Here is a 27,171-nt window from a genome sequence, read left to right on the forward strand (position 1 = left end):
GGCTTTGCAACTTCAAGTCAACTGACTTAGCAGAATTTGCTTGGCCCTTTCCATTCTACCTCTCAGCAGTTTGAAAACTAGACTAGGCAGATTGAACAGATAATGCATTATTGAACCAATCTGTAGTTAACTGAAACATGGTTTATTTCAGTATTTCAATTTTCCTGGGTTTGTATAGTGCAGTGAGCTACACATTGAACCATTCTGGCCAGGCATATTGTGAAGCAACAATCTGTATGTGTGAAAGTATGCAGAGTTGGTTGAATTAACACACTACGATATGTCATAACATGGTTTGGTTTTAGCACAACTTGTAAAAAAAAATCAGCCTGAGTGTTTTATAAGCCATTCTTTATTGCCAAGCCAGTTAATGGCTACTCGATAAGCCATGATGAAGTCCTCGCTTAGTACGAAGGGTGTATCCACCCATTATTGTAACCTTGAAGTTGGCAGCAGATGTGAAATAATGACCTACATTCAAAAAATAGAGAAGGGCAGACAGCCGATTCCCTAACTAAGGAGTATTGTAAAATAATTGATTTCAATCATAGACCCATAGAATCATAGAAGAGAACCTGGCTCTCCAGTCTCTATTTTAAAACTTCCAGTGTTGGAGCACCCACAGCCTCTGGACCAGTGGTGGGATTCAAATAATTTAACAACCGGTTCTCTGCCCTAATGATTTCTTCCAACAACCAGTTCACCAAACTCCTGAGAAAGTTAACAACTGGTTCCCCCCAAACTGGTGCGAACTGGCTGAATCCCACCATTGCTCTGGAGGCAAGTCATTCCACCGTTTAATTGCTCTTAATGTCAGGAAATTCCTCCTTACTTCCAAGTTGGATTTCCCTCCGCCAAGCTTCTACCCATTGCTTCTTGTCCTGCCCTCAGTGTGTTATTATACCGCTATTAAAGTTCAGGGCATAATGTTTGTTGAAGTTTTAGTCTAAACACCCCTAACAATGTGTCTACTGAAGACAGATCTGTCTGATGCGACATACACAGTATTACTATTAATTGAATGCATGGATTACACGTGCAAATATATGCAGATGAATTTTTAAAAACCCAATAACACCCAAGCAATGTATATAGATAATAGATGTCTATGCATCTGCATTGAGCTGATTAATTTCTAGTTAAGTGTTAAAAATGTCAGAAATTTAAAAATCATTCAAAGATGACCAACTGCTATTTGCATATCTGATTGCCACAGCAAAGCAAGCAGAATTTTCCGTTCTTCCTCATCCTTTGTTGCTACTACTCCCATTCATAAATAAACATTGGGATTCAGATACGGCTATATCCAGAGTGAGCTTTCCTTCTATAAAGCACACAAGTGAACAGGATGATAATAATTAATCCCGACAGACTTAAGCCAATTGTCGCTGGGATCAACTTCTTGTTTCTGTCCAACGTGCACTCCTCTTCTGCAATTTGGAAAAAAAAAAGAATATTAGACTTCAATCAAGAAGCATCATATGATTCCACAGTGATTTTTATCTTCCACGTTGATTTTCATCTTAGTCAAATGAAGCTATAGAAAATCATCCCAGATTTTGTGAGCACCATATGTAAAAGTTATCTTCGTACCAGTTAAAATCATTTGAACTATGGCAAATCCTTAGAGAGGCAGTTTGGTCTAGTGGTCGAGGTGCTAGATTAGAAAGCCAGTAGACTATGAGTCTAGATTGCTAGACCAATACTTGAATACAGCTCATCTGTCTGGAATCTGCACTGTATATCGGACAATAATACAATTGAGCGAGGCCAGAAGTATTTCACGAGAAGAGCACTACACTCCTCTGCTCGCAACAGAATACCCTACTTCACCAGGCTTGAAATTTTTGGCTTGGACAATCTTGAACTACGCCGCCTACGGTTGGACTTAAGCATAGCACACAAAATTATCTGCTACAATGTCCTACCAGTCATTGACTACTTCAGCTTCAACCACAACAATACAAAAGCACACAACGGATACAAACTCAATGTTAACTGCTCCAAACTTGATTGCAGAAAGTACAACTTCAGCAACAAAGTGGTCAGTGTCTGGAATGCACTACCTGACTCTGTTGTTACATCCTCTAGCCCCCACTCCTTTACCCTCAAACTATCCACTATAGACCTCATCCCATTCCTAAGAGGTCTGTAAGGGGCGTGCATAAGTGCACCATCGTGCCTACCGTCCCTGTCCTATTGCCCCCATTTATTTGTACCTATTTCCTGTATTCTTACTCATGTTTATACTTATACCTATTATCTTGTAAGTGATTGACAAATCAAATAAATAAATAAAATAAACAAGTCCCACCTTAGAGATGGCTGGGTGACTTTGGGCCAGTCATACTCTCTCAGCTCAACCCACCCTGGACCTCCTTGTTATTGTTGTGATGAAAATAGGAGGAAGAAAGGGTGTTCCATATGCTCACTTTTCAAGTATTTATATAAACAACAAAGGCATGATAAAAATAATAAATAATAAGGCTATGAATCTTGACAATCCCAGTAAGATTGAAAGTGGTCATGTTTAGAAGTAGAGACCCTTCTCTAATGAGAGGTGGAGACAGAGGTGGTTCTGACCAGTTCTGGAGAACCGGTAGTGGAAATTTTGAGTGGTTCAGAGAACCGACAAACACCACCTCTGACTGGCCCCATCCCCATCTATTCTCTGCCTCCAGAGTCCCAGCTGATTGGCTGGCACTTCTTTGGTTGTCCTGTACAGGAGAATGGAGCTGGAAAGCAGGTTAGTGGGGTGCGGAGGGAATGGCATTACCCTCCCCAGGAGTGGGAGGGTAATTTTGGAGTATCCTTCCCCTGCTACGCCCACCATGCTATGCTACACCCACCAAGCCTCACCCACAGAACCAGTAGTAAAACGAATTGTATCCCACCACTGGCTGTATGCAACGAAATTTCATTTTAATGTATGCCGATCCGTGTACATTCAAAGTGACAATAAAGTTATTCTAAGTTCTAAGTCCGTGTGTCGCCTCCTGGCAGTCTGTACATCTGAAAATTATAAAAGCATTTGTTCTTTTGGGGGCTACTAGGAAATTTATTAAATGAGTCCTGCGCACATATTTATAGGCATTCTAAGTTGGCTTGGATTAAATGCAATATGGCTGAGAGAGGAATCAGTGAAATCTTCATCGCTTTGCATCTATCCCAAGACCCAAAGCTCATGGTGTGAAAATGCCCCTTTGTGCCCTCAGCAGAAAACATTTAATCATAGGAACCCCAGGATTGCATGTATACTAACCTTTTCCAAATTGGTTATTTACGATGTCAAAGGCTTGGAGCTGGGAATTGGTGGCCTGCAGTTGAAAGTTGTTGGCCAAGGCCACCGTTTGCTTACTGAAACATTTGAAGGAATTTCCCACAGCTGTAGAAAAGAGCTGGTCATTTTTAATCCCGTTGTACATAAAACCTGAAATTTGCAGAGAAAGAAACATCGCTGTTGATCTTTACGGCTAATTTTATCTCTGGTACATCTCTGTGTCTGTGCAATACCAAACCCTAAAACTAATACACAACACTGAGCTGTGCTTTAGATCTGCTTTGAGCAAGAGTTTGGTGGTATTCAGCAGGTTCTGACCAGTTCTGGAGAACCGGTAGTGGAAATTTTGAGTAGTTCGCAGAACCGGCAAATCCCACCTCTGACTGGCCCCGCTCCCATCTATTCTCCGCCTCCCGAGTCCCAACTGATTGGCTGGGTCTCCTTTGGTTGCCCTGCACAGGAGAACGGAGCTGGAAAGCAGGTTAGTGGGGTGGGGAGGGAATGGGGATTTTGCAGTATCCTTCCCCTGCCATTCCCACCAAGCCACACCCATAGAACCGGTAGTAAAAAAAATTGAATCCCATCACTGGTTTGGACTAGAAGACCCCCAAGTTCTCTTCCAACTCTTAAGATTCTATCTTATATTTGTAATCCAGCATTTAGTTGTGACAGTATCTCAGGGAGAGATGGATTCCAACTTAAAGCAATCACCTGAATGTCGAAGACACCCTGGTACCTACCTTGCGAGAGAATGGTCAAAGAAGCTTCAATCATGCTGATATAATAGATTTTTTCCTTCTGCAACGGGAAGAGAAATAAAGGGTGGGTGTTTTTTTCATGCCAATGACTTCTTAGAATTAGCTTGGATACATGCATCCCATTATGCCTTTATATTTTTCAAGGCTGGTCTTTTTTTTTTTTTTAATAAAGTTTTAATTGGGTTTTCACACACAAAATACAAATAAAACATCTTTTTTGAAAATAGCATGGTCCCGGGTTGAACTTCTTTATACAGACACAAAACTCAATTTCATGCTCCTTTTTGTGTTCTATTACATATCTTTATACTATTCTACATTTTCTATATAGTTTTTCCCCTCTTAATTTTCTCAATTTTATTTTGATTATCTCTTCTCAATTCAAATCATTATATTTATACTTTTGTCTGTTCTGTTTCAATTTCATATTATCTTTTCTCATTAAACAGATTTTCTCCTGTAGTTACTAATTGGAGTATGACACCTTTATATCTTTTAATTACATCCATTCAATTCTTATTTAAACTTCAATATATACCTTAAGGTTATGACCTTCAATATAATACATAATACATAACTACCAATAGAATTCTGCTTGGTACATTCTTATAATACACACTATATTCTTTTTTTTAAAAAGGATTATAAATATATGTAATTATAAACCCTCATTCCATTCCAATTCAGTTCTATCATTAATAATCATTAAAATCTTAACATCTTTAACACTTCTTTCCAATTAAATATCATACTTCCTTAAAGACACATATAATCTCCATAATTAATTTTTCCCTTATTTCTCTTCACATATGTTTTGTAAATCATTAAATATTCATTTTGTTACATTTATTTATTGACAAGCATTCCACTGAATTACAATAGCTATTTTATCAAACATTTTAATCATACATTGTTTCATATTTTCTAAAAATTATTTCTGTTTCTAATATAGCAATACTAACTTATGTACCTTTGCAGAATCCCTTTTTCCATTAATTTTTCACCCATTATCTCTAAATAGGCCCTGTTACTCTATATTTTGTTTCTGTCCTTTATAACTTCTTTTCCTTTCTTTCTTCCCTCTCATCTTCTCCCTCCCCTTTGTACCCCCTTGTCTCTCTACTTCTAATTCTCTCTTCTGCATTTCCCTCTTCTGTTGCTTTCTGATTTTATACTTATTTTTCACTCTAATTTTTTTTGGAGTTGTTTTTCACAATCTTAAACTTTCCATTCTCTTTCCCCCCTTTCCTTTTTTTTCCCCCCATCTAAGATTACTTGTTCATTAAAGATAGTTTCTTCTTTGTTGCAATCTTCTTGTTCTGCAGGCATTTCTTGTTGTTTCTCATAATTCCAAATCTCCATTTCTAAAAACTGAAGTACGAAGCCAAAAGAACCTCTCCCTTCTTGTGCATCTTCTTTGTACTTTTTAAGTTCCATTTTCAGTTCTTCTAAAAGTAGAGCCATTTTAAACAGTTTTAAACAACCAGCCGATTGATTTTAGTCATTCAAATTCAATAACCAAAAATCCAGAAATCATCAAGTAGTCCAAATAGTCCTGAGTTATATCTTCTTATTTCTTTTTCCACTTTCTCTTCCTGGGATTTTTGTGGTGATATTTCAGTTAGAATGTATCTTTTGGAAGTCTTCTTGAGATTTTGCTGTAAGTTCTTTTTAATTCCAGGCAGTCTCCTCCCTTCCAGATCCTGCCCTTTTCTTCTTTTTCTCTCCTTTCCTGTTTTCAAAAACTTTTGATTATCCAGAAATCTTTATTATCCCTTTGACTTTTTATTTTCAGCATTAAATGCCTATTAATGTCAAAGTGGATTTTTTTCCAATTTCTTGCTTAAGTCTCTTAGCTGTCAGTATAGGAAAAGGAGAAGAAAAAAAACCAAATCTTTCCCCGTTTCTCTCTCCTTCACAGCTTAAAAATCTTCTTAGGGAACAATGTTATTGTTTTTTAATAGTTTCAATTCCAGGGTACTTTATTTGTTGCTTTTGCTGTTTGACCTGGTCAACCAAAACTTTCTCTTCTTATCTTCCTCCTGCACATTCTTTTCCGGTCGAGTTCTTCTTTGTGGTGGCCATTTCTGACTACCGCTACAACCGCCTTCGGGAAAGGGAGTAATGGCCAGCTGGGGAGGAGAGCCGTGGCTCTCCTCAACCCTGCAGGCAGTCTCCCCTCTCTTCACCACCTCTATGGGATGGCTTAGCCCCGAAACCAGCCGGCTCGGGGCGCTCCAGCAGCAAGCACGGATCGAAGCCTCGCAGAGACGAGGCTTGGGTCTGTCACCGAAGAAGCTCAAACTGGAAGTCCCAGAATACAAGCTCCAATTCAAATCCCAACAAAGATTATAAAACCCAGGCACTCTCAGCATATCAGCCCTTCTTGATCTTCTCTTTTCACCTTGAAGCATGCAATCATCGTTTTCACTTTGAAGCTCCGAGCCATGTGGTCCTGTCCACCATTAAACCATCTTTCCAAACAGCCTCCATGTTTCCAGTGTCTTTTTCCCCGCTTGGAACTGAACCCAGAAGCCATATTCACTTAACAACCATGTTACTTAACAGCTGCAGTGATTCACTTTTACAACAGTGTCAAGAAAGGTCATTAAATGGGGCAAAAACAGCTGTCTCGCTTAACAACAGGTGTTTTGGGCTCAGTTGTGGTCCTGAATCAAGTACTACCTGTGCATAAAGTATGGTTTATAGTCCACAGTGACTGCATTTCACACATCACGCTGAGCCTCATAAAGACACAGCATAAAGGACATCATTCTCCTCTACGACATCGTAAAGCAAACATCGCCATTGTGTGTTTGTGTTCTGACATGTGAAGCAAGTACATAAATTATGGCATTTCTGCACATTCAAGCTGGCTCATACTTCACTATTGATCTCCATACCCTCCTGGCTTGCACACCTGTAACAAATAAAGCCCAAAGCAAACTACCATATATTACGGCTTATCACAATGGGTGAATCTGAGCCTTCTTCTTGACAGTGGCTGCAGTCATACAACATCCTTCACGAGATTGGGGAAAAAGTCTTTTCAAATGCTTTTTTGCTAAGCATGATTACGATCAATCTTTTTTCTCTCTACCTTCTTTATCTAAAATTAACCTGTTTGGTAGGTTTAATGATTCCAAGTTTGTCACAGCTCAGAACAAAGGTTAATTCAGCAGTCTGATTATAGGTATTTATTTATTTAGGAAAATTTATATAGCCGCCTACTTGCTCATGGCAACTCTAGGCAGCTTACAGAAAATCAAACACAATACAGAAAAAATAAAAATAATAACAAATAGTGATAAAATAACACACACACACACCGCTGTTGTGTGAATGTCATTGGGTAAGAGTATTTATGGTATGTGTTAGGAATGTAAGTCACCTAACAGTTGGGTTGGAAATATATAAACCAGGATAGACATTTTAATACTGTCTCTTTAGGGGAAGGCTAAAATTGTAATTGGGTGTGGTTCCTCAAATGGCCATAAGATGGAGCCAGAAACCTGGTTTCCGAGAGTGTTGCCATTCCTGCATTTCCCTATTGACTGTTACTGATCATTATTCTTGGATTTGATGTGAGTCTTTTACTGAACTGTTTTTGATACTGGACTTTGTTATTGGATTATCCCTGGACTGAAAACTGACTGCTATAAGCATATATGACTTGGACTGTTTGTTGGACTTTGCTTAACCATTTACTGGAAGTAAAACCTACTTTTTACAGTGTAAAGCACACAGTGTAGCTGTGTGCTGTGTGTGTGTGTTATTCAACATCACTCTCACTACATCTCCATGTGTGCACTCATTCTCCTAACGGGGAATTACCTCAACAGTATGGCCAGGTCTTTCTCTTTTCAAACCTTGTCTATATTTTTCCTCTTTTAAACGCCAATAATAAAGGAAAATTATAAAGCACCTAAATACTAGGAATCCAGTAACTCGGATTCTGGTTGGTAAATGTACTTCTTGAGGAAATGGGAGAGAAACTTCTACTCATATTTCAAGGAGCAGATCTGAACTACTTCTTGAATTATGAAAGGATCAGATTATGCAATGCAATATCTTTAGAGGCACCGGCCTTGGAGGGCAGTGGGAAGGATTAGCCAACTCAAAATTTACGTCATTGTTTCACGAAAGCCATTGATGTGCCTCTCAAGTATGCAGCCCTTTCTAAAACCTTACTTGAGTGAAATAATACTTCAGTTGCAGAACACAACTGGAACACAAACACTAGAAGCCAAGCCTTTATTTGAAAGGCGGGGGTTTGGAGAGATGAAGAGGGGCTCACTCCATTATTCTGTACAGAGATTTATGTCTGAGTGGAAGGAGTTGGTGTTGTGGCTTAGAGGTGAAGCTTTTACCTCATAATCAGTGAGGCTGTGAGTTCAGTCCTAGGTAGAGGCAGATATTTCTCTCTCTGGGCACAATGAGAATGTATCTGCTAAATATAACTCTGCATTGGTGACAGGAAAGGCATCCGGCCAGGAAACACTCAGTTCCATTCAGTTGACAAGGTTCCACCCGGCAAGGGGTGATGGGGTCATTAAAAGAAGAAGATGATGATTTATGTCCAAGTGGAAGACAAAGAGAGTCTTTTCATTTTCCTCAGATCTATTGTGAAATCTGGAACAATACCGGTAGTCCTTCAATCACTCGTTTAGTGACCATTCAAAGGTATAATGGCACTGAAAATGTGTCTTAGACAGGTAATCCTCCACTTACAACAGTTCACTTACAAACCGTTCAAAGTTACAACGGCACTGAAAAAAATGACTTATGATCATTTTTGACTGTTTCGACAATTCCAGCATCCCCATGATGATGTGACACAAATTCAGACGGTTGGGAACGGACTCACCCTTATGACCGTTGCTGTGTCCCAAGATCATGTGATCACTTTCTGCGACTTTCGGACCAGCAAAGTCAATGGGGAAGCCACATTCACTGAACAACCAGGTTACTAATCTGTCAACTGCAGTGATTCACTTAACAACCGAGGCAAGAAAAGTCACAAAATGGGGCAAAATTCATTTAACAAATGTCTCACTTACCAACAGAAATTTTGGGCTTAATTGGGGACGTACATTGAGGACTACTGTAATTGGTCCTCACACTTACAACCGTTGACTATCCCCACAGTTGCATGATGAAAATTCAGATGTTCGACAGCCAGCATGTACAGATGGCTCCTGTGTCCAGAGGGGAAGCTTGATAATGGCAAGAGTTAACTTAACAACCACAGGGATTCACTTAATGACCAGGAGGGAAAAGATTGTAAAATTGGGTGTGACTCACTTAACAACTGCCTCACTTAGTGACATAAAGTTTGGTCCCAATTGTGGTCATAATTCCAGGATTATTTATAGCCTTTTGTTACACCATACCTCTGAATCAGGTAATGTGTATGTGTGTTGCATTCACAGCATTTTGTGCCTTAGAAACTGACCAAACTTCAGTAAAGCAAAAATAATTATTTACTAATTGATCACTCTTGTTTTCTCTTTGTTTCAAGGCTGCCCGGATCTTAACTCGTGCAAAGTGTGGGTCAACAGGCAGTGCTAAATTATAGCAAGCTAAATAATCCAGAACTACTCGGACTGACATAGATAATTCAATCTGTGCAGCTTATTATCAGAAAAAGTAAAGAAGCTCGTAAATCCCAAACCGGTAGATAACCCTGTCGTATCCCACCCCTGAAACCATGAACCATGGCTTACAACTGTAATGCTCTCAGAAGTAGAGAAATGCATTATTCATTATGCATTCATCGTAATCCATGAACCATGAGAAATTAAAATAGTTTTATGGAACTGCCACATTAAAAATTGAAAGGAAATCACATGATGGAAAATTAAAAGGAGAAAGGGTTGAAGTCACAGTATCACAACTTGTAAATTACATGCAGCGGGGATGTATTGCATTATTTTATTTGGTGTTTATTTGCACTTTTTGCCTCACCATTCCCCAATGATACAACATATTTTTCTATCCCAGAAGTTTATAAGCTACCTTTCTCTTAAAAAGATATATTATGTGTCCCTTTGTATGTATTGTGTTTTCCATATCATATTCTTCCCAGCTCCATGTGACATGCAGAACTGATTCAATGGATGAAAAGCATGGGAAGAAAACCACAGCTTAGAAACCTGTTTAATGTTGGCTTGTTAATTCCAAGAAGTGGAAGCTTTGTGGTTTAGTCTTAGTTTCTTTTTATACTGTGCCTAAACTTGTAACCAATTCACAAATGTTCAAAGCAAGACTTAAGGAAGCTAGCTAGGATCAATTTTCCGTTTGAGAAGGCTGAATTTGCTGTGGTTTGGACTTTTTTTTAGTTAAATATGATATTTGCATTTATTTTAGTCACTTCACTGGAGTTACTGGCATATGCAAAGTGATACATGTGTGTCAATAACTATGATTTGAGTACTTCTCTTGAAAGAACATTTGAGGGAGAATCTTATACAAATAAAACTAAAGCCAAGCATTTCACAACACTAAAGTAAGAAGTACAAAGTCAATATGACTATAAACCTTGTGGCTAGTTTGGCTAGTTCATTGTGTGTGGGTGTGTTGAATTTTCTGCCTGCTAGATACACCATTTTTTGTCTTTAGGAAACTTGACCTAACTTCAGCAAAACAAAGATAATTATTTAGATATATAGATGTATATATATTGAATTAATCGTGATTTTGTTAACCATGGATTCTGGCATGCTCATTGAGTCCACAAGCCCTCAAGTCTCCAATATAGATGTAGTTCTCAACTTACGACCAGAGTTTGAGCCCAAAATTGATGTTGTTAAGTGAAACATTTGTTATGTGAACTTTGCTCTATTTCCCTGATGGCAAACCTATGGCTCGCACGTCGGAAGTGGCACGCAGAGCCATTTCTGTCAGCACATGAGCTGTTGCCTGGAAGAGATGCACTGCGCATGAGCCTCCCAACAGCCAGCTGATTGCCAGGTATCTACCGTGCATACACCGGGGTCAGGGCACACGTGCAAGATGCACGCATGTGGGGTTGTGTGAGCATGTGTGTGGGGGGTCACATGCGCATTGCATTATGGGTGCAGGCAACGATGAAAAGGTTAGCCATCACTGCCCTATTTCATGATCTTTTTTTCCATAGTTGTTAAGTGAATCAAGGCAGTTGTTAAGTGAGTAACATAGTTGTTAAATTAAGCTGGCTTCCCCCTTGATTTTGCTTGTCAGAAGGACGCAAAATGGGATTGTGTGATCCCAGGACATGCAATTGTCATAAATATGAGGCAATTGTTAAGTGGCCAAATTTTGATCTCAGGAATGCTGCAACGGCCGTAAGAGTGAAAAATGGTCAAAAGTCACTTTCTCAGTGCCACTGTAACTTTAGCGGCCACTAAATGAACTCTTGTCATTCGAGGACTTACCTGCACCATTTCTGAAGAAAATCTTACCTTAGTAAAAATAAAATGTACGAAGCCACCTTCAAACGAGATGTTGAGCATGGATTGACTGTATCCACAATATCCGGCGGTGCGTGTGGCATTGGGATCAATATTAAAATATTCTAGATCGCCCTGTCAAATAGGCAAGATGTCAATGCATTAATTTCAACTGAGACTGACAAATTATTACCGCTTACAAATTTAGAGAAAGAGAGAATAATTAGCTACATCTCTTTGGTCACCATATTACGAACAGGATATTGAGGTTTTGGGAAAATCACAAAGAAGACAGGAGGAGTCAACTTATTTTCCAAAGCACCAGAAGGAAAGATAAGAAACAATGGATGGAAACTAATCAAGGAGAGAAGCAACCTGGAATTCAGGAGAAACTTCCTAAGAGTGAGGACAATCAACCAGAGGAATGGCTTCCCTTAAGAAGTTGTGGGCGCTTCATCACTGGGTTTTTTTTTTAAAAAAGAGCCTGGACAGTCGCTTGTCTGAAAAGTATTTTGTGAAGTATTTCACGAGAAGAGTACTACACTCCTCTGCTCGCAACAGAATACCCTACACCACCAGGCTTGAAATGTTGGGCTTGGACAACCTAGAATATGACTTCAGCAGTCGAGTGGTCAATGTCTGGAATACTCTACCTGACTCTGTGGTTTCTTCCCCAAACCCCCAAAACTTGAACCTTAGACTGTCTACTATTGACCTCACCCCTTTCCTAAGAGGCCTGTAGGGGGCGTGCATAAGCTCACCAATGTGCCTACTGTCCCTGTCCTATTGTTTCTTTTTTATTTTTCTTATATGTATCCATGTATTCATAACTATGTTTTTACTTATACCTATTATCTTGTAAGCAATTGACAAACCAAATAAAATAAAATAAAAAAATAAAACTACGCCACCTACATTTGGACTTAAGCGTAGTACACAAAATTATCTGCTATAATGTCCTACTCGTCAATGACCTACTTCAGCTTCAACTACAACAATACAAGAGCACACAACAGATACAAACTCAATGTAAACCGCTCCAAACTTGATTGCAGAAAGTACGACTTCAGCAACAGAAAGGTCAATGCCTGGAATGCACTACCTGACTCTTTAATTACATCCTCTAACCCCTCCTCCTTTAACCTCAAACTGTAATTGGGTGTGGTTCCACAAATGGCCATAAGATGGAGCCAGAAACCTGGGTTGTTTAGTCTCAGAAGAGAGTCTCAGTGAAGTGAGTGAGTCTCTGTTTTCTTCTGTTGGAAAGAATTGCTGTTGCTCCATTTTTCCCTAATGACTGTTACTGATCATTGATGTAAGTATGTTACTGAACTGTTTTTGATACTGGACTTTGATATTGGAATTATCCTTGAAATGAACACTGACTGCTTTACCTGTGAATGACTTGGACTGTGTTTGGACTGTGCTTAAACGTTTATTGAAAGTAAAAACCTACATTAACTGTACAGTGTATCTGTGTGCTGTGTGTGTATTATTGAAACACTTCTCTCACTACGTCTCCCTGTATGCACTCATTCTCCTAACAGGGAATTACCTCAACAACCCTCCCCCTGTGCCTCCTGTGCATGTGTGTGCAACCCATGTGACTCGTGCAACCCACGCTTCTGCACATGTGCCAGATGCCCGACAATCAGCTGGCGGGCAGGTGGTGCACACGCATGCGCTGTAGACCTTTTCAGGGCAAATACTCAGATGCCAGCAGTAATGGCTCTGTTTGGCAGTTCTGGCACATGTGCCATAGGTTCGCCACCACAGGTATAGGATCTCCTGCTTAAGCAGGGGGTTGGACTAGAAGACCTCCCAGGTCCCTTCCAGCTCTGATTCTGACTTCTCTCATTTTTAAAAACCTTAATTTTTAGGATCACTTGTCTGGGGAAGACTGGATTAAACCCTTTCTGACAATACAAGGAACAAAAAGAAAGAAAGGAGTTGGGAGAGCTACGCAGCTGCTTACTGTTTTAGTGTTTGTAACGATCATCGTCAAGCCAATTAAGGCTTTAATGCAATCTGCAGTTCCGTTGAAAACACTGTAAGTGCCCGTAACAGCGGGTGACGGTTGAGGCGCCAATGTTGGTCCAGTTGGATTTGTTGGCCTAGGGGAAGAAGTCGTATTCTTGTGTGCTGCAGAACTGGTTGTCACAAGGGTTGTGTGTTTCCTCAGCTTCGTGGTGTGCCGCTCAGTAGCCCCGGAGAGGGTCTTATCTACATTTTCCTTAGTTGTGCTCTGAACAGGAATCTCCCTTTTCCGACTAGCTGATAGTGCCAGGGTTGAGGTTGTTTCTTCAGACGCTGTTCTTGTTTTGTGGGTTTTGGTCCAATCCGTTTGTGGCTCAGATGGCAAAAGTGTTGTTGTCCTTGCAGCCGCAATGGGTTTCCACACAGCCTGTAATTTGGTCAGTGGGATGGATTTTGCCTTTGACATCTCAGCTGTAGGCGCTGAAGGGATTCCTCGTCCTATACCATGGCCTGATGATTGATTGGCCAAAGCTTGTGAATGACTGTATGGACGAATTGTGGCTTGGGAATTGGAAAGAGGGGAGAAGTCTGGAAGTGGTACTCTTTGCAGAAATGAGGTGGGTCGTAGGGTTGTCCTACCTGGAGCCTCTTTATCCGGCACGTGACCAGTGCAAGAAAAGACTGTTGTGCACAAAAAAAGAGAGTTAGTCTTGTTTTCTATCAGCTTTCATTACTATGCATGACTCTGAGCTTCTTCATGTACCCCAAGAAAAAAAATTGAATTCTCCTTAGCCTAAGTTCTTGGTGTACTTTCTAAATTTGCTTGCCACTATGGAACTGTGATTATGGAAAGATTATAATCTTTATTAATACCGCTTTACAAAGCCTTAGTAAGACCACACTTGGAATACTGCATCCTGTTTTGGTCATTACATTATAAAAAAAGATGCTGAGGCTTTGAAAAGAGTGCAGAGAAGAGCAGCAAAGATGTTTAGGGGCCTGGAGGCTAAAACATATGAAGAACGGTTGCAGGAATTGAGTATTCCTGGTCTAGTGAAAAGAAGGACTAGGAGGGGCATTATAGCAGTGTTCCGATATTTGAGGGGCTGCCACAAAGAGGAGGGAATCAACCTATTCTCCAAAGGACCTGAGGGCAGGACAAGAAACAATGGATGGAAACTAATCAAGGAGAGAAGCAACTTAGAACTAAGGAGAAGTTTTCTGACAGTGAGAACAATTAACCAGTGGAACTGCTTGGCTCCAGAAGTTGTGAATGCTCCAACCCTGGAAGTTTTTAAGAAGAGATTGGATAACCATTTGTCTGCAATGGTATAAGGGTCTCTTGCTTGAGCAAGGGGGTTGGGCTAGAAGACCTCCAAGGTCCCTGCCCACTCTGTTATTCTGTTTGAGTTTTGTTAGAGTTTATGCTGCTGGAAAGAGGAGGATGGGGAGAAGAAGAAGAAGAAGAAGAAGAAGAAGAAGAAGAAGAAGAAGAAGAAGAAGAAGAAGAAGAAGAAGAAGAAGAAGAAGAAGAAGAAGAAGAAGAAGAAGAAGAAGAAGAAGAAGAAGAAGAAAGAGAAGGAGAAGGAGAGAAGAAGAAGAAGAAGAAGAAGAAGAAGAAGAAGAAGAAGAAGAAGAAGAAGAAGAAGAAGAAGAAGAAGAAGAGGAGGAGGAGGAGGAGGAGGAGGAGGAGGAGGAGGAGGAGGAGGAGGAGAAGGAGAAGGAGAAGGAGAAGGAGAAGGAGAAGGAGAAGGAGAAGGAGAAGAAGAGGAGAAGGAGAAGGAGAGGAGGAGGAGGAATTGCTTTACATTTAGCATTCTGAAATCCTTTCAGAATTGCTCATATAATTTTGTGAACCAATTGTGCACTAACTCTATTTCTATTGGAGTATTTGTTTCCGTTGCAAGACAGAGTCACACAAGAGTCTTCAGTTTCCTGTTTTCCACTCTCTCCCATCACAGGGTGTTTCCACACTGCTAAATCGAAAGTGTTTGCCTGCCCTTTTTTGCATTTGAAGGAAAACAGCCCTCCCATGAAATGTGCTGTGTGCCTATTGCCATTGGTTATCCCGCTGCAATTTATTTCTATACGGGTAGTCCTCGACTTACAACACTTCGTTTACTACCCGTTCGAAGTTACAACAGCACCGGGAAAAGTGAGTTATGTCGATTTCCCACATTTATGGCCATGGCAGGATCCTCATGGTCACGTGACTTACCTTTGGATGTTTGACAAAGGGGTTCATATTTAGGACGTTTACAGTGTCCCAGGATCACATGATCCCCCTTTGCGACCTTTTGATAAGCAAAGTCAATGGGAAAACCAGGTTCACTTAATGACGGTGTTACTAACTTAACTTCAATGATTCACTTAACAAAAGTGGCCAGAAAAGTTGTAAAATGGGGCACAATGCACTTAACAAATTTTTCACAATTTAATAACATAAATGTTGGGCTCAGTTGTGGTCATAAGTTGAGGACTACCTGTATTTACTCACTTCAGGTCCCTGATTTCTCTTTTAAGGTCCTGGCTAACCAAGATTAGTAGAAGAACCATGTGCTGAGGGGGCCCCTCGGATAACATCAAAATAAAAGATGGCTGTCGTGTTGTTATCGCTAAAGGCCACTTCTGTTTGTTTTGCTCTTGGGAATGAGAGAGCAATGCCCAGAGTGAGGAAGATGAGAGTTACCAGAACTTAACTTGGCCACGGTTTGATCAAGTGGGGGGCACAGCTAGGGACTCTTTGCCATGTTGGATTTGATAAATCTGGGATCTAAAATGAGCTCTCTCTTTTATGTCACTTAGGACCCCAAGGTTGCTTAAGAATTGGAACATTCATTACAAAAGTCCAAAGAGGAGAAACTGGGTATGATATTCTCAATCCCAACCAGAGGTGATATTCAGTAGGTTCTGACCAGTTCTGGAGAACCGGTAGTGGAAATTTTGAGTAGTTCAGAGAACCGGCAAATACCATCTCTGACAGGCCTTGCCCCCATCTATTCTCTGCCTCCTGAGTCCCAGCTGATCGGAGTCCCAGGTGATTGGCTGGGTCTTCTTTGGTTGCCTTGCACAGGAGAACAGAGCTGGAAAGCAGGTTAGTCAGGTGGGGAGGGAATGGGGATTTTGCAGTAACCTTCCCCCAGGAGTGGGGAGGGAATGGAGATTTTACAGTATCCTTCCCATGCCACCACCACCAAGCCACACCCACCAAGCCACATCCACAGAACCAGTAGCAAAAAAAATCGAATCCCACCACTGGTCCCAACATAGTTGGTTAAATACAGGTAGTCCTTGACTTACGACCACAATGGAGCCCAAAATCGCCACTGTTAAATGAGACAGTTGTTAAATGAGTTTTTTTCCATTTTACGACTTTTCTTGCCGCAGTTGTAAAGTGAATCACTGCAGTTGTTGAATTACTAAAATTGACTTTGCTTGTCAGAAGGTTGCAAAAAGGGGATCATATGATCCTGGGACATTGCAACTGTCATAAATATGAATCAGTTGCCAAGCATCTGAATTTTGATTACACGATCGTGTCTGGTTGTAAGTGCGAAAAACAATCCTACATCACTTTTTCCAGTGATATAATTTAGAACAGTCACTAAATGAATGATGGAAAGTTCTATTCTTTTGCAAGGACAAAAGGTTGGATAAAAGTTATTTCACAACAGATCTCCCCACCACCACCAGTCATTTACCTTAATTTCTGACATCTACTTCCTGGATAATCAGAACTGAACCTTCGCTTGCATACAAACATAATTCTATCACCTGCAAATAAAGTGTAACATGTAGCCAAGCCTGTATCTACTCACCTCCAGCCGTGATTAGAAGAAACTCAATTAATGCCTTCCACCGACTCATGATGCCACCACTTTAAACTGAATTATTATGGTAGAAGAGGGGTTGGATGAATGCCACGTTTTGGTCCTTAAGATGCCACAAGGGCCTGGGTAGTGTTTCTTCCTGGCTAGCAGGTTCACTCAGCCACTTCTCTGAAGAACAAAAAATCCACGGTTCCCCGATGAAGAGTTTTGAGTAAATAGGAAGTGGTGCTCACGAAGAGCATTGAAATTTCTGGGTTATATAGGCAGTTGGTAAGTCACATGTGAGAAGAAGGGGTGGAGGCAAAGCATCTTTGAAACATGTGAGTGTGCTTTCTAAAAGGTTGGTGGAACTGAAATTAAAAGCAATATTGCGGAGATCATGGCTGGTTAATTTCATTTTCTTTGAACCCTCTTGTTAAAATTCTACAACAGGCATTTCAGTCTGAGCAGAAGAATGGATCCCAGAGACAAATGGATCCATCCTGATTATCTATTCTAGGACAATGTTTTTCAACCTTGATCACTTTTTTAGATATGTAAACTTCAACTCCCCAAATTCCCCAGCCAACATAGACGGCTGGGGTTGGGAATTGAAGTCCACATACCTTAAAAGTGATTAAGATTGAGCGACACTAATCCCAGAAACACCTTGTTGATTCTCAGAAGCAAAAAGAAAACATAAAAAAGCCTTGTGATTTTTCCCATCCTACCCCAAATCCTTTCCGATTATGGGAACCTTCTTTCGATTGAAACCAAGGAAGGATTTCTGCAGAATTTTAATCAATAAAACTACTAGTAAGTATTCCTTGCCTCTAATCATGGCGAGGCTATCAAGCAGGAAAAAAAAATGACATGGCAGCATTAGTTTATTTTTTAACTAGTTACCAGAAAGAATATTTTTTTCTATTAATTGCTTGTCATTAATTGCTTATGAAATCTTGTAGAAGGAATAAGATTTATTAATTGCATGTTTCACAGCCATATTGAAAGTAATATATGATAGTGTTCTAAAAGGCCCTGATACAGGTTTCACTTTATCTTGTGTTTTATTTATTTTTTAAATCTCCCAATATTATTCCTTACAGGCTTGATAAATGTTCAGCACCGAATCACATAACTAATCTTTTTCTTCTTCCAGAGTTCATGGAAACTTTCCACAACACTTTGTGAAATACAATTTCTGATCAGAGTAAGTGAAGAGATAACATTTCTAAAATGGAGAGAAAAGGGTTGCCACACGCTACCCCTTGTGAACTACAATGTCTGTTGTGCAAATGAGTGTGGCAACATGGCGAGCTAGTGAAATAATATATATACATTAAATCTTTCCTAAAACCTTATTTTGCCTCCTTGTGGTCAAAAATAGCACTGCATATAGTTGTAGCACTTAAACAGTAAATCTACTTGATTGATTTGTTTGAAGGGTTCTTCCAAAGATTTTGATATTGTCATTTCCTCGCTTAATTCACTGAATTGTAAAGGCCGTCCAGGGTCATTGCCTCCCATTTTTAACATTCATGCATTTCCTAGCAATGCTTCTTTTTATTTATTTCTTACCAGAAAAATCTGTTACAGATAGAAAATAAGAAATAATCTTTTGACTGGGCTCTTTGTTGTACTGCTCATTAATGTTCACACTTTCGTAGCATGTTAACTATGGTCATTCCAGCATAATAAAAAAAGCTTTGAAAAGCCAACTGGGTTTTCTTGTTTTGCTAGAAAACATTTAGCTTCTCATCCAAGAAATTTCTTTAGATCTGAGTGAATGATGGAGAATGGAAGGGTTTATATTCCTTGCAGTCATGTGGTTGTTAGCTCTAGGGATAGAAATCCTTCCATTCTCCACCATTCACTCAGAACTGAAGCAGCTTCTTGGACAAGAAGGTGTCTTCTAGCAATACAAGAAAACATTTTGAAAGAAAGTACCTTTGGCACAACCACCACCTGGACAACCGAGAATCTCCATAGACGTAATAAAAAGCCATCATAAATATATTCTGAGTTTTATTGGCTGAGCAAACAAAGGCCTAACATGAATTTATACTATCAGGAATTGGAGTTACCTTACCCCGGAAAATAATGGTCAGTAATATAATTCTGATTTAGTCACCTGCTAAAGACTCTGACATGATTCTTTAATAATTATTTTTTTAAATGGATGGATGTAATGGTAATGCTGAAGACCATTGTTATTGCAAAGAGATTATAGTGGCAATTTCGACTTCTCCTTCGTATTAAGAAAAGTCTACAGTTCTGAGCTGACCTGCTTGCTTTTTTAATTCTTGCGTGCCGAAGAAAGAAGAGAGAGAATCTTTACATAGCTGCAAAGCTGTGAAAATCTCACACTTTCAGTTCCTACCCCATTATCGGGTGCCCTTCAGTCAAGATCAAGGTCTTGCGGTCTTGTCATTGTAAAAGCTGGGCCATGATGTCATTTTGTCAAGTTTTGATAAAATCTTAGGGTTGTTGTTGATTATTGGGAATTGAGTTTTGTGGAACCTGACTGCCTTCGGGGTATCTCTGCCGTCATTATTAAGGAGCTCCTGACACCTTGTAAGAGATTTGGATTTCACCTTGCTTGCGTGTATGTTTATATGTCACGCTTTTAAATCTATTTACTAGAGCTAATAATTAATCTTAAAATCCCTTTATTTATTGGAAACTTTATTGTGTCTGGATCCAAATGAATCAATTGCCTGGGCATCTGATCACTGTCCTGACACTTGCCAAAACGATGGATCATGGCACACTTCTGACTAGTTTTGGATGCTAAACTGCGATGTTTTCATGATGACAGCAGTGTTTGCATATTTTCTGTGAGACAGACTCCTTCCAATCAATGTTTAGCTCTCAGAAAGGAGATTTTTCTTTCAAAATGGCCAAAAGGTCCCTCCCGATAATCTTGTTGCATTTAACAAAAGGAAGAGAAAAAAAAGAAACGACGAATTTGGTTGATTAACACCAGATTCTCCTTTGAGTCTTTATGTTTTGGTTTTATCTTCCGGGATGGATTGATCTCAGCTTCACGTCGCATTTGAAAGTAAGGAAAAAGATCGCAATGGGTTTTGTAACATGGTATTTATAATTCTTAGAAAGTCAAAACAAGGACTGGTTTTACACAGTTCGTAATGGTCTATTTACAGAAAGTTCATCTTCACACAAACACACATTTTGGAGTACATTCATACATTCGGTCCTGATAACAAGAAACAAGGGAAGAAAGCAGGATTTCCCCGCTTCTCTTCCAGCAACGATGAACCACAAATAACATTATCCTCAACGTGGAAAACAAATTTAAAAATTACAGTTCCCGGGCCAAGTCATCAAGGACATCTTTAGGGAAGAGATAACCAAGTCAAGAGAGCAGCCAGCCATCAAGAGGATGCAACCAAAGCCTCGTCTCTTTTCTATGTGACAGGTATAAAAAGAGGTGGGGCTTTGATTAAGTGGCCATGGCTGCCATCTTGATTTTCCTTCTTCTTTTAACTCCTTTCCCGCCCCTGCAAATAACATTTGCAGGAGTTTTAGCAGCAGAATTTAGCAGCTCTGGGGCTAGCACAGTACAGAAGAAGATTTTAAATACAGGTACCGTAGTCTTCAGCTTATGATCACAATTGAGACCAGAGGTTCTGTTGGTAAGCAAGGTGGTTGATAAGCGAATCGTGCCTGGTTTCCCTCCCCCCATGGTTGTTAAATGAGTCGCTGCACTGTTAAGGGAATCACATGGCTGTTAATTTAATCCGGATGCCCCTATTAACTTGTTGCCAACAGTGATCATGTGATTCCAGGACGCTGCAACTATTTATAAATATATGCCGTTTGCCAAGCACCCGAATTTTGATCATGTGACAGTAGGGATGTTGCAAAAGTCATGTGAGCCCCCCTCCTGGTCAGAAGTCACATTTTCCAGCGCTGTTCTGACTTTGAACAATTGGTAAACGAATGGTGGTAAGTCAAGGATTACCTGTAGCATGCTATCTTTCTGATCCCAGATGTTTTTCAAAGCTGTTCAGCGTATTTAAGGAAAGAATGGGAAAGCTAGGGAATTTATTTAATGCAAATATAGCTAGAAGGTGCCACAGTGTGTTCTAAGGGAATCTATCCGTTGTACTGTACTAAATCCCGGGTTCAAGTGTATTTCATCACCAATTTTTGCAAATTTCCAACCTCCTAAATCGCGCCACTCAAATTGGGCAGTATAAGGTGAGTGTTTTTTTTAAAAAAACCAAACAAACCAATATGACAAGTGTCTCTGGATCAAGGAAACTCAAAAGGGCCCTGGAGTGTGCGTGAGTGTGTAATAACAGGCATCTTCTTGACAAATGCAAATACACAGAAAACCTCTTGCTGAATTGGGATGCAAGAATCTTTTGTTCTCTCTCTCTCTTCTATCTACATGCCTCATGATTGTTGTCAATGTGACTCCTGGTCAATTAATGTGGTACTTAGTAAAGCAGATCAGAAATTAAAAGATACCCCGATAGGATTCCCATTGTTTAAACCAGTGTCTGTCAACCTTAGTATCTTTAAGATGGGTGGACTTCAACTCCCAGAATTCCCCTGCTGGCTGAGGAATTCTGGGAATTGAAGTCCAACCGTCTTAAAAGTTGCTGAGGTGGACAAATGCTGCTTTAAAGTTACAATCTCTCATTACCGGTCTTATCATACATGCATGCATGATTTAAAGCAGGGGCCTCCAACCGTGGCAACTTTTAAGACTTGAGAACTTCAACTCCCAGAATTCATAGCTGGCTGAGGAATTGTGGGAGTTGAAGTCTGCAAGTCTTAAGGTTGCCAAGGTTGGAGAGCCCTGGTTTAAAGAACCAGTTTATGCCACACAGACTACACTGTTGTCTCATACGGTTTGGCTCAGTTTGCTGGATGAAAATACCAGGAGATCTGGAAGCCCATCCAAATCTTAAAACTCCTGAAACGGGCGCCCCAACATTGACAACTTTTAAGACTTGTAGCCTTGAAAGCAAAGAATTGTCCAGCTAGCATTTCTCAACTGGTCTTATCCCCAGGACCCATTTTTAGGATGACAAAGTTCCTGCCTTCCTTCCTTAAGAAAGTCTGGTATCCCATGAGCCCTTGCACCAGGAAAGCATTAACGAGGCTTCCCCTGTGCCACCAGTCCAGGAGTGGGACACTATGGCCCCTTTACGAGCAGTGAACTTCAACTCCCAGAATTCAATGCAGCAAGCATGGCTGGCTGGGGAATTCTGGGAGTTGAAAGTCCACAGGTTTTAAAGTTAACAAGTTGGACATCCCTGCCCTGAATCAAGGCTCCAAAGTGGTCACTAATGACCCCTCCACAAAAGGTTGATGGGACTATCCAGATAGTTGCCGCTGTTGCTATTATTATTATTCATAGTGCTATTAATTAAAGTTTTGTTATTTTCATATAATAAATGTTTGGCGGTTGATAAAGCATGGCTAGCAGTGGAATTCTGGGAGTTAGTCCAATACCTTAAAGAGGCCAAGATTGAAAAACATTGGAATAGCGTCTCTCGCTTGAGACTAAAAGACCTTCTAACTATGTTGTTCCGTATTGTTTAAGCAGGATGACAGCCTCTGAAGCTTTTAAATGGAACCGGGCTGATTTTATTTTATACTTATGGCAAATTCATGATATTGTTCAGAGGGCTGCAATGCTTCCCCCCCCCATCCCCCCACCCCGAAATATGAAATGGCAAGAAACTTTCAAGCAACAACACATTCTCCTTGGCAACCGTTCTCCTTCGAAAGTACCTCATTTGGGGCGGGGGAGGGATGGGGAAGAGAGACATTATACGGGGGTAGGGGGGTTTATTAAATATTTGGGGTGGGGTGGGGTAGAAACTCTGTATTCTAATCCAGAGCCCAGCATAGGACAATGCCCAAACGCATTCCACACAAGTGTAAAACACTGAATTGCAGCATTAGACAGAACTGGATGCGAAACTTCCGGAGGGGGACAAAGCTGGCTTGTCGGTGTTACATCCCAGAATTGCCTTCACAAAAGCCTCATCCCCTGTGCTATGTATTTGCTTCCCGTTAGCATCCAAAACACCCTGTTAGACACAAAGGATTACACGTAACCCACAGCAAGTTAACACCTTTCGCTGTCGTGCAAAGGTGTGACGTTGGCTCAGGTTCAGGAATTGCACTTTCTTCATCCGTCACTCAGCTTTGACTTTTTTTTGGGGGGGGGAAGGGGGGGCTCCCCCTGGTTTTGATTGTCTTGAGATAACAGCACGTGTGGGTAGATCGAGCCACGGAAAACGAGGGCCCCAGCAGCTGATCCAAACTGGCGAATGAATACCTTTCATTCTGCCCGAGAGAAGATCACCTTGAGGATCTGAGTTTCAAGAATCCAGCACGCCGCCCGGAAGCTGAGTGGGGTGGGTATATCAACCCAATCTGTTGTTGTCTGTCTAATTTAGGCTAATTTTCGACGCTCAAAAATGCAGTGCAAATAAAGCATACGATGAGTGTGTTTTGTCAAACACTAAGGTAACTTGGACACCTCTGAAGTTTAACTGGTTTTGAAATTGACTAGCTTCTTCTTCTTCTTTTTTTAATGTGTTTCACGTTGACAAAATATTGAATTGTGAAATCTGGAGCTTGGGGTGGATGGGGGTGGAAAGGCAATTTGGTCCAGCATCTGCAAGTAAACAAAGAAGATTGAGCCCTGAGGAGATGTTTCCTGGTCTACTCAGCTTCCAGCTTTCTGTCCAGCTGTTAAACTTCTGTTCAGCTCTTCCACCTTCATTTCTGAGTTTGTGGATGCAGAGCTGTGGGTATCGCTGTAGACATCTGAAATGAGAATGCACCAACAGGATCAGTAATACCGATGTAACTTTGAGAGATAAACGTCTGTAGAGATGCTCAGTCATCCACGTCATGGTTGTCCCAAAGGTGTTCTTTTCAGGAGGCAACTGGACTTTCTTGTTTTTTCTTTGAAGATGTTTCACTTCTCATCCAAGAAGCTTCTTCAGCTCTGACTGGATGATGAGGAACGGAAGGATTTATACTCCTTGCTGGTCATTTGCATCCTTTTTAGAGTGCCGTTGAGGCCACTTGGAGGTTTATCTGTGTCCTCGGGGTCACCTGAGTAAGTGCTCCTGCTTCCTGTAGTCCGAGTTGAAGAAGCTTCTTGCATGAGAAGCGAAACATCTTCAAAGAAAAACAAAAGGAAGCCCAGTTGCGTCCTGAAAAAGTACCTTTGGGATTACCATGACCTGGATGACTCTACACAGACTTTTAGCGATAGAATTTGGGATGAACACACTTTGAATGGTGTGAGAATAGGAGTGGATTTCCAGAGAAAAAAATTGCAGGCTACAGGAATCAAGAGGACCACTCAAGTGGGACAACTTTTAGAGATGCTTTTGTGGAAGCTGTCCCCAGAGTCAATTTTCTGCCGGAGTTTCCTTCTAGGTGATAAATCACCAATACAACCTTGAAACGTTTCCTCAACTCAAAGAAGCTCACAATACGGGCAATCCTTGACTTACAACCACAACTGAGCTCAAAATTTATGTTGCAAAGTGAGACAGTTGATAAGGGAGTTTTGCCCGATTTCACGGCCTTTTTTGCCATGTTTGTTAAGTAAATCACTGCAGCTGTTAAGTTAGTAACACGGTCATTCAGTGAAATTTAGTTTCCCTATTGACTTGGCTTGTCAGAAGGTCGCAAAAGGGGATCACTTGATCCCAGGACACTGCAGCCATCATAAATATGAGTCAGTTGCCAAGCTCCTTAACTTTGATCATGTGACCATGGGGGTTGCTGCTACGGTCGTTAAGTGTGAAAAACAGCCCTAGGTCACTTTTTTCCTGTGCCATTCGTTTCACTAAATGAATGGTTGTAAGTCAAGTATAAAGTTGCGTTTTTTCATTAATCTTCCATTTCATTGCCCCTTCCTTCCCTCCCATTCTGGTAAATGCACCCTCATTTCTTTGGCCCTTACATGTTTTTTATGGTTAGTGATGGGTTCTACACTCCTCTATTTGTAGAAGAATACCTTATGCCACCAGACTTGAAATTCTAGACCTAGAAAACCTAGAACTATGCCGCCTTCGGTCTGATCTAAGTATAGTACATAAAATTATTTACTGCAATGTCCTACCTGTGAATGAATACTTCAGCTTCAACCATAAAAATACAAGAGCAAACAATAGATACAAACTCAAGGTAAAACGCACCAAACTTGATTGCAGGAAATACGACTTCAGCAACAGAGTGGTCAATGTCTGGAATACTCTACCTGACTCTGTGGTTTCTTCCCCAAAGCCCAAAAACTTTAACCTTAGACTGTCTACTATTGACCTCACCCCTTTCCTAAGAGGTCTGTAGGGGGTGTGCATAAGCGCACCAACGTGCCTACCGTCCCTGTCCTATTGTTTCTTTTTATTCGTATCCATTTCATGTATTCATAACCATGCTTATACTTATACCTGTTATCTAATACTTGCTTGACAAATAAAATAAATAAAATAAATAAATAATATATTTCTCTAAAAAGTATGGCTGAAGGACAATTTTAGGTCTATTAATTTCGAAGGCAGAATCTGAAAACAAAAGATTATTCAATGAAGATAACCAGGCAGGTAAGATTTTGGATGTGGCTTTAAAAAGCAATTTTGTTGAGGGGGTGCAGGGGGGGCTGGATGAGGAGGGATGAAGAAAGCCCTGGGGCTTATTGATGTTTATTTATTTTATTTATTTGTTTATTTTGATTTGTCAATCGCTTACAAGATAATAGGTATAAGTATATGCATAGTTATGAATACATGAAATGGGTACATATAAGAAAAATAAAAGAAACAATAGGACAGGGACGGTAGGCACGTTGGTGCGCTTATGCACACCATGCATGTTACTAGTTTGTTAATTGCAGGGACCTATGTGCATCCCATCACGTTTGGGATATTAATGCGTACATTATTATGATAAGAATGAGTTTGTCGATCAGAAAGGTCATCAGTTCAGCAGTTCAAATCCCTAGCACCTGTAATGGAGTGAGCTCCCGTTACTTGTCCCAGCTTCTGCCAACTTAGCAGTTCGAAAGCATGTAAAAATGCAAGTAGAAAAATATAGACCACTTTGGTGGGAAGGTAGGAGCGTTCCATGCGCCTTTGGCATTTAGTCATGCCGGCCACATGACCATGGAGACGTCTTCGGACAGCGCTGGCTCTTCGGCTTAGAAACGGAGATGAGCACCGCCCCCAGAGCCGGAAAAGACTACCAAGTATGTACGAGGGGAACCTTTATCTTTACCTTTGTGCATCCCATCACGTTTGGGATATTAATAATTATTATGATAAGAATATTACAGCTCATCAATGCTCTGTCTTCCCAAAGAAATGATATGCCAGAATTTTTTTTTACTGCTTAGGAATGCATAATTAAATTAGAAACATAAAACTTTTCAAAACTTTGCGTATGACTTACCTGAATTGCTGATTCTACAACTGCTGTTGGCTTCACTTTCTGCTGGTTGTAACAGGCTGGAAGGTATCCAGTCTGTTTTTTCCGAAACTAGTTTCTTCACTAACCTGAGTTTGGAAAGAGAAAAAAATAATTTCCTTTTTTTTTTCTTCACATTTCAGCCACTGCTGGTACTGTATAGCATAAAATCTTTCTGAGTTAATATAGGATTGTAAAGTCAGCCCACATAAAAATACTTCTTGTAGAAAGCAATTAGAGGTTGGGAAATTAATTATAAATTCATCGATTATCATTAAAGGTTTTTTTTTTCCTTCCAGACAATCACTCCTTTCTTCCTTCTTCAATTTCTGTTTTTTTTTTTCAAGATTCAGCCAAGAACCCAAGGAAAACATTTTTTCCCTTTTAATTATGATTTAAAAGTTGTATGAGCAGATCAGTATGGGATTCAAATTTTTTTACTA

At 40.3% G+C, this 27,171-nt stretch overlaps 2 protein-coding genes across 8 annotated transcripts in view; both read right to left on the bottom strand.

Moving 5' to 3' along the window:
- Positions 1–334: 334 nt before the first annotated feature.
- LAMP3 (lysosome associated membrane protein 3) lies at positions 335–17,508 on the bottom strand. Its single transcript, XM_026705702.2, has 6 exons — positions 17,264–17,508; positions 13,444–14,126; positions 11,481–11,603; positions 4,021–4,078; positions 3,263–3,430; positions 335–1,430 (listed from the first exon to the last, which is right to left on the bottom strand). The coding sequence occupies exons 1-6, from the start codon at positions 17,310–17,312 to the stop codon at positions 1,291–1,293; spliced, it is 1,221 nt and encodes a 406-aa protein (XP_026561487.1). The 5' UTR covers positions 17,313–17,508; the 3' UTR covers positions 335–1,290.
- A 3,145-nt stretch (positions 17,509–20,653) lies between these two features.
- MCF2L2 (MCF.2 cell line derived transforming sequence-like 2) overlaps positions 20,654–27,171 on the bottom strand; it is a 196,014-nt gene continuing 189,496 nt past the window's right edge. For all 7 annotated transcript variants that reach the window (XM_087933538.1, XM_087933537.1, XM_087933536.1 and 4 more), the window contains 2 exons: positions 26,714–26,817; positions 20,654–24,073 (listed from right to left, as the gene is read on the bottom strand). In XM_087933538.1, the coding sequence (XP_087789664.1) occupies positions 23,973–24,073; positions 26,714–26,817 (205 nt within the window). In that variant the 3' untranslated portion in view covers positions 20,654–23,972. The remainder of the gene's footprint in view (positions 24,074–26,713; positions 26,818–27,171) is intronic.

This window comes from Pseudonaja textilis, chromosome 4 (assembly GCF_049901715.1).
Source record: "Pseudonaja textilis isolate UNSWEBS1 chromosome 4, rPseTex1.2, whole genome shotgun sequence".
NCBI lineage: Eukaryota > Metazoa > Chordata > Lepidosauria > Squamata > Elapidae > Pseudonaja > Pseudonaja textilis.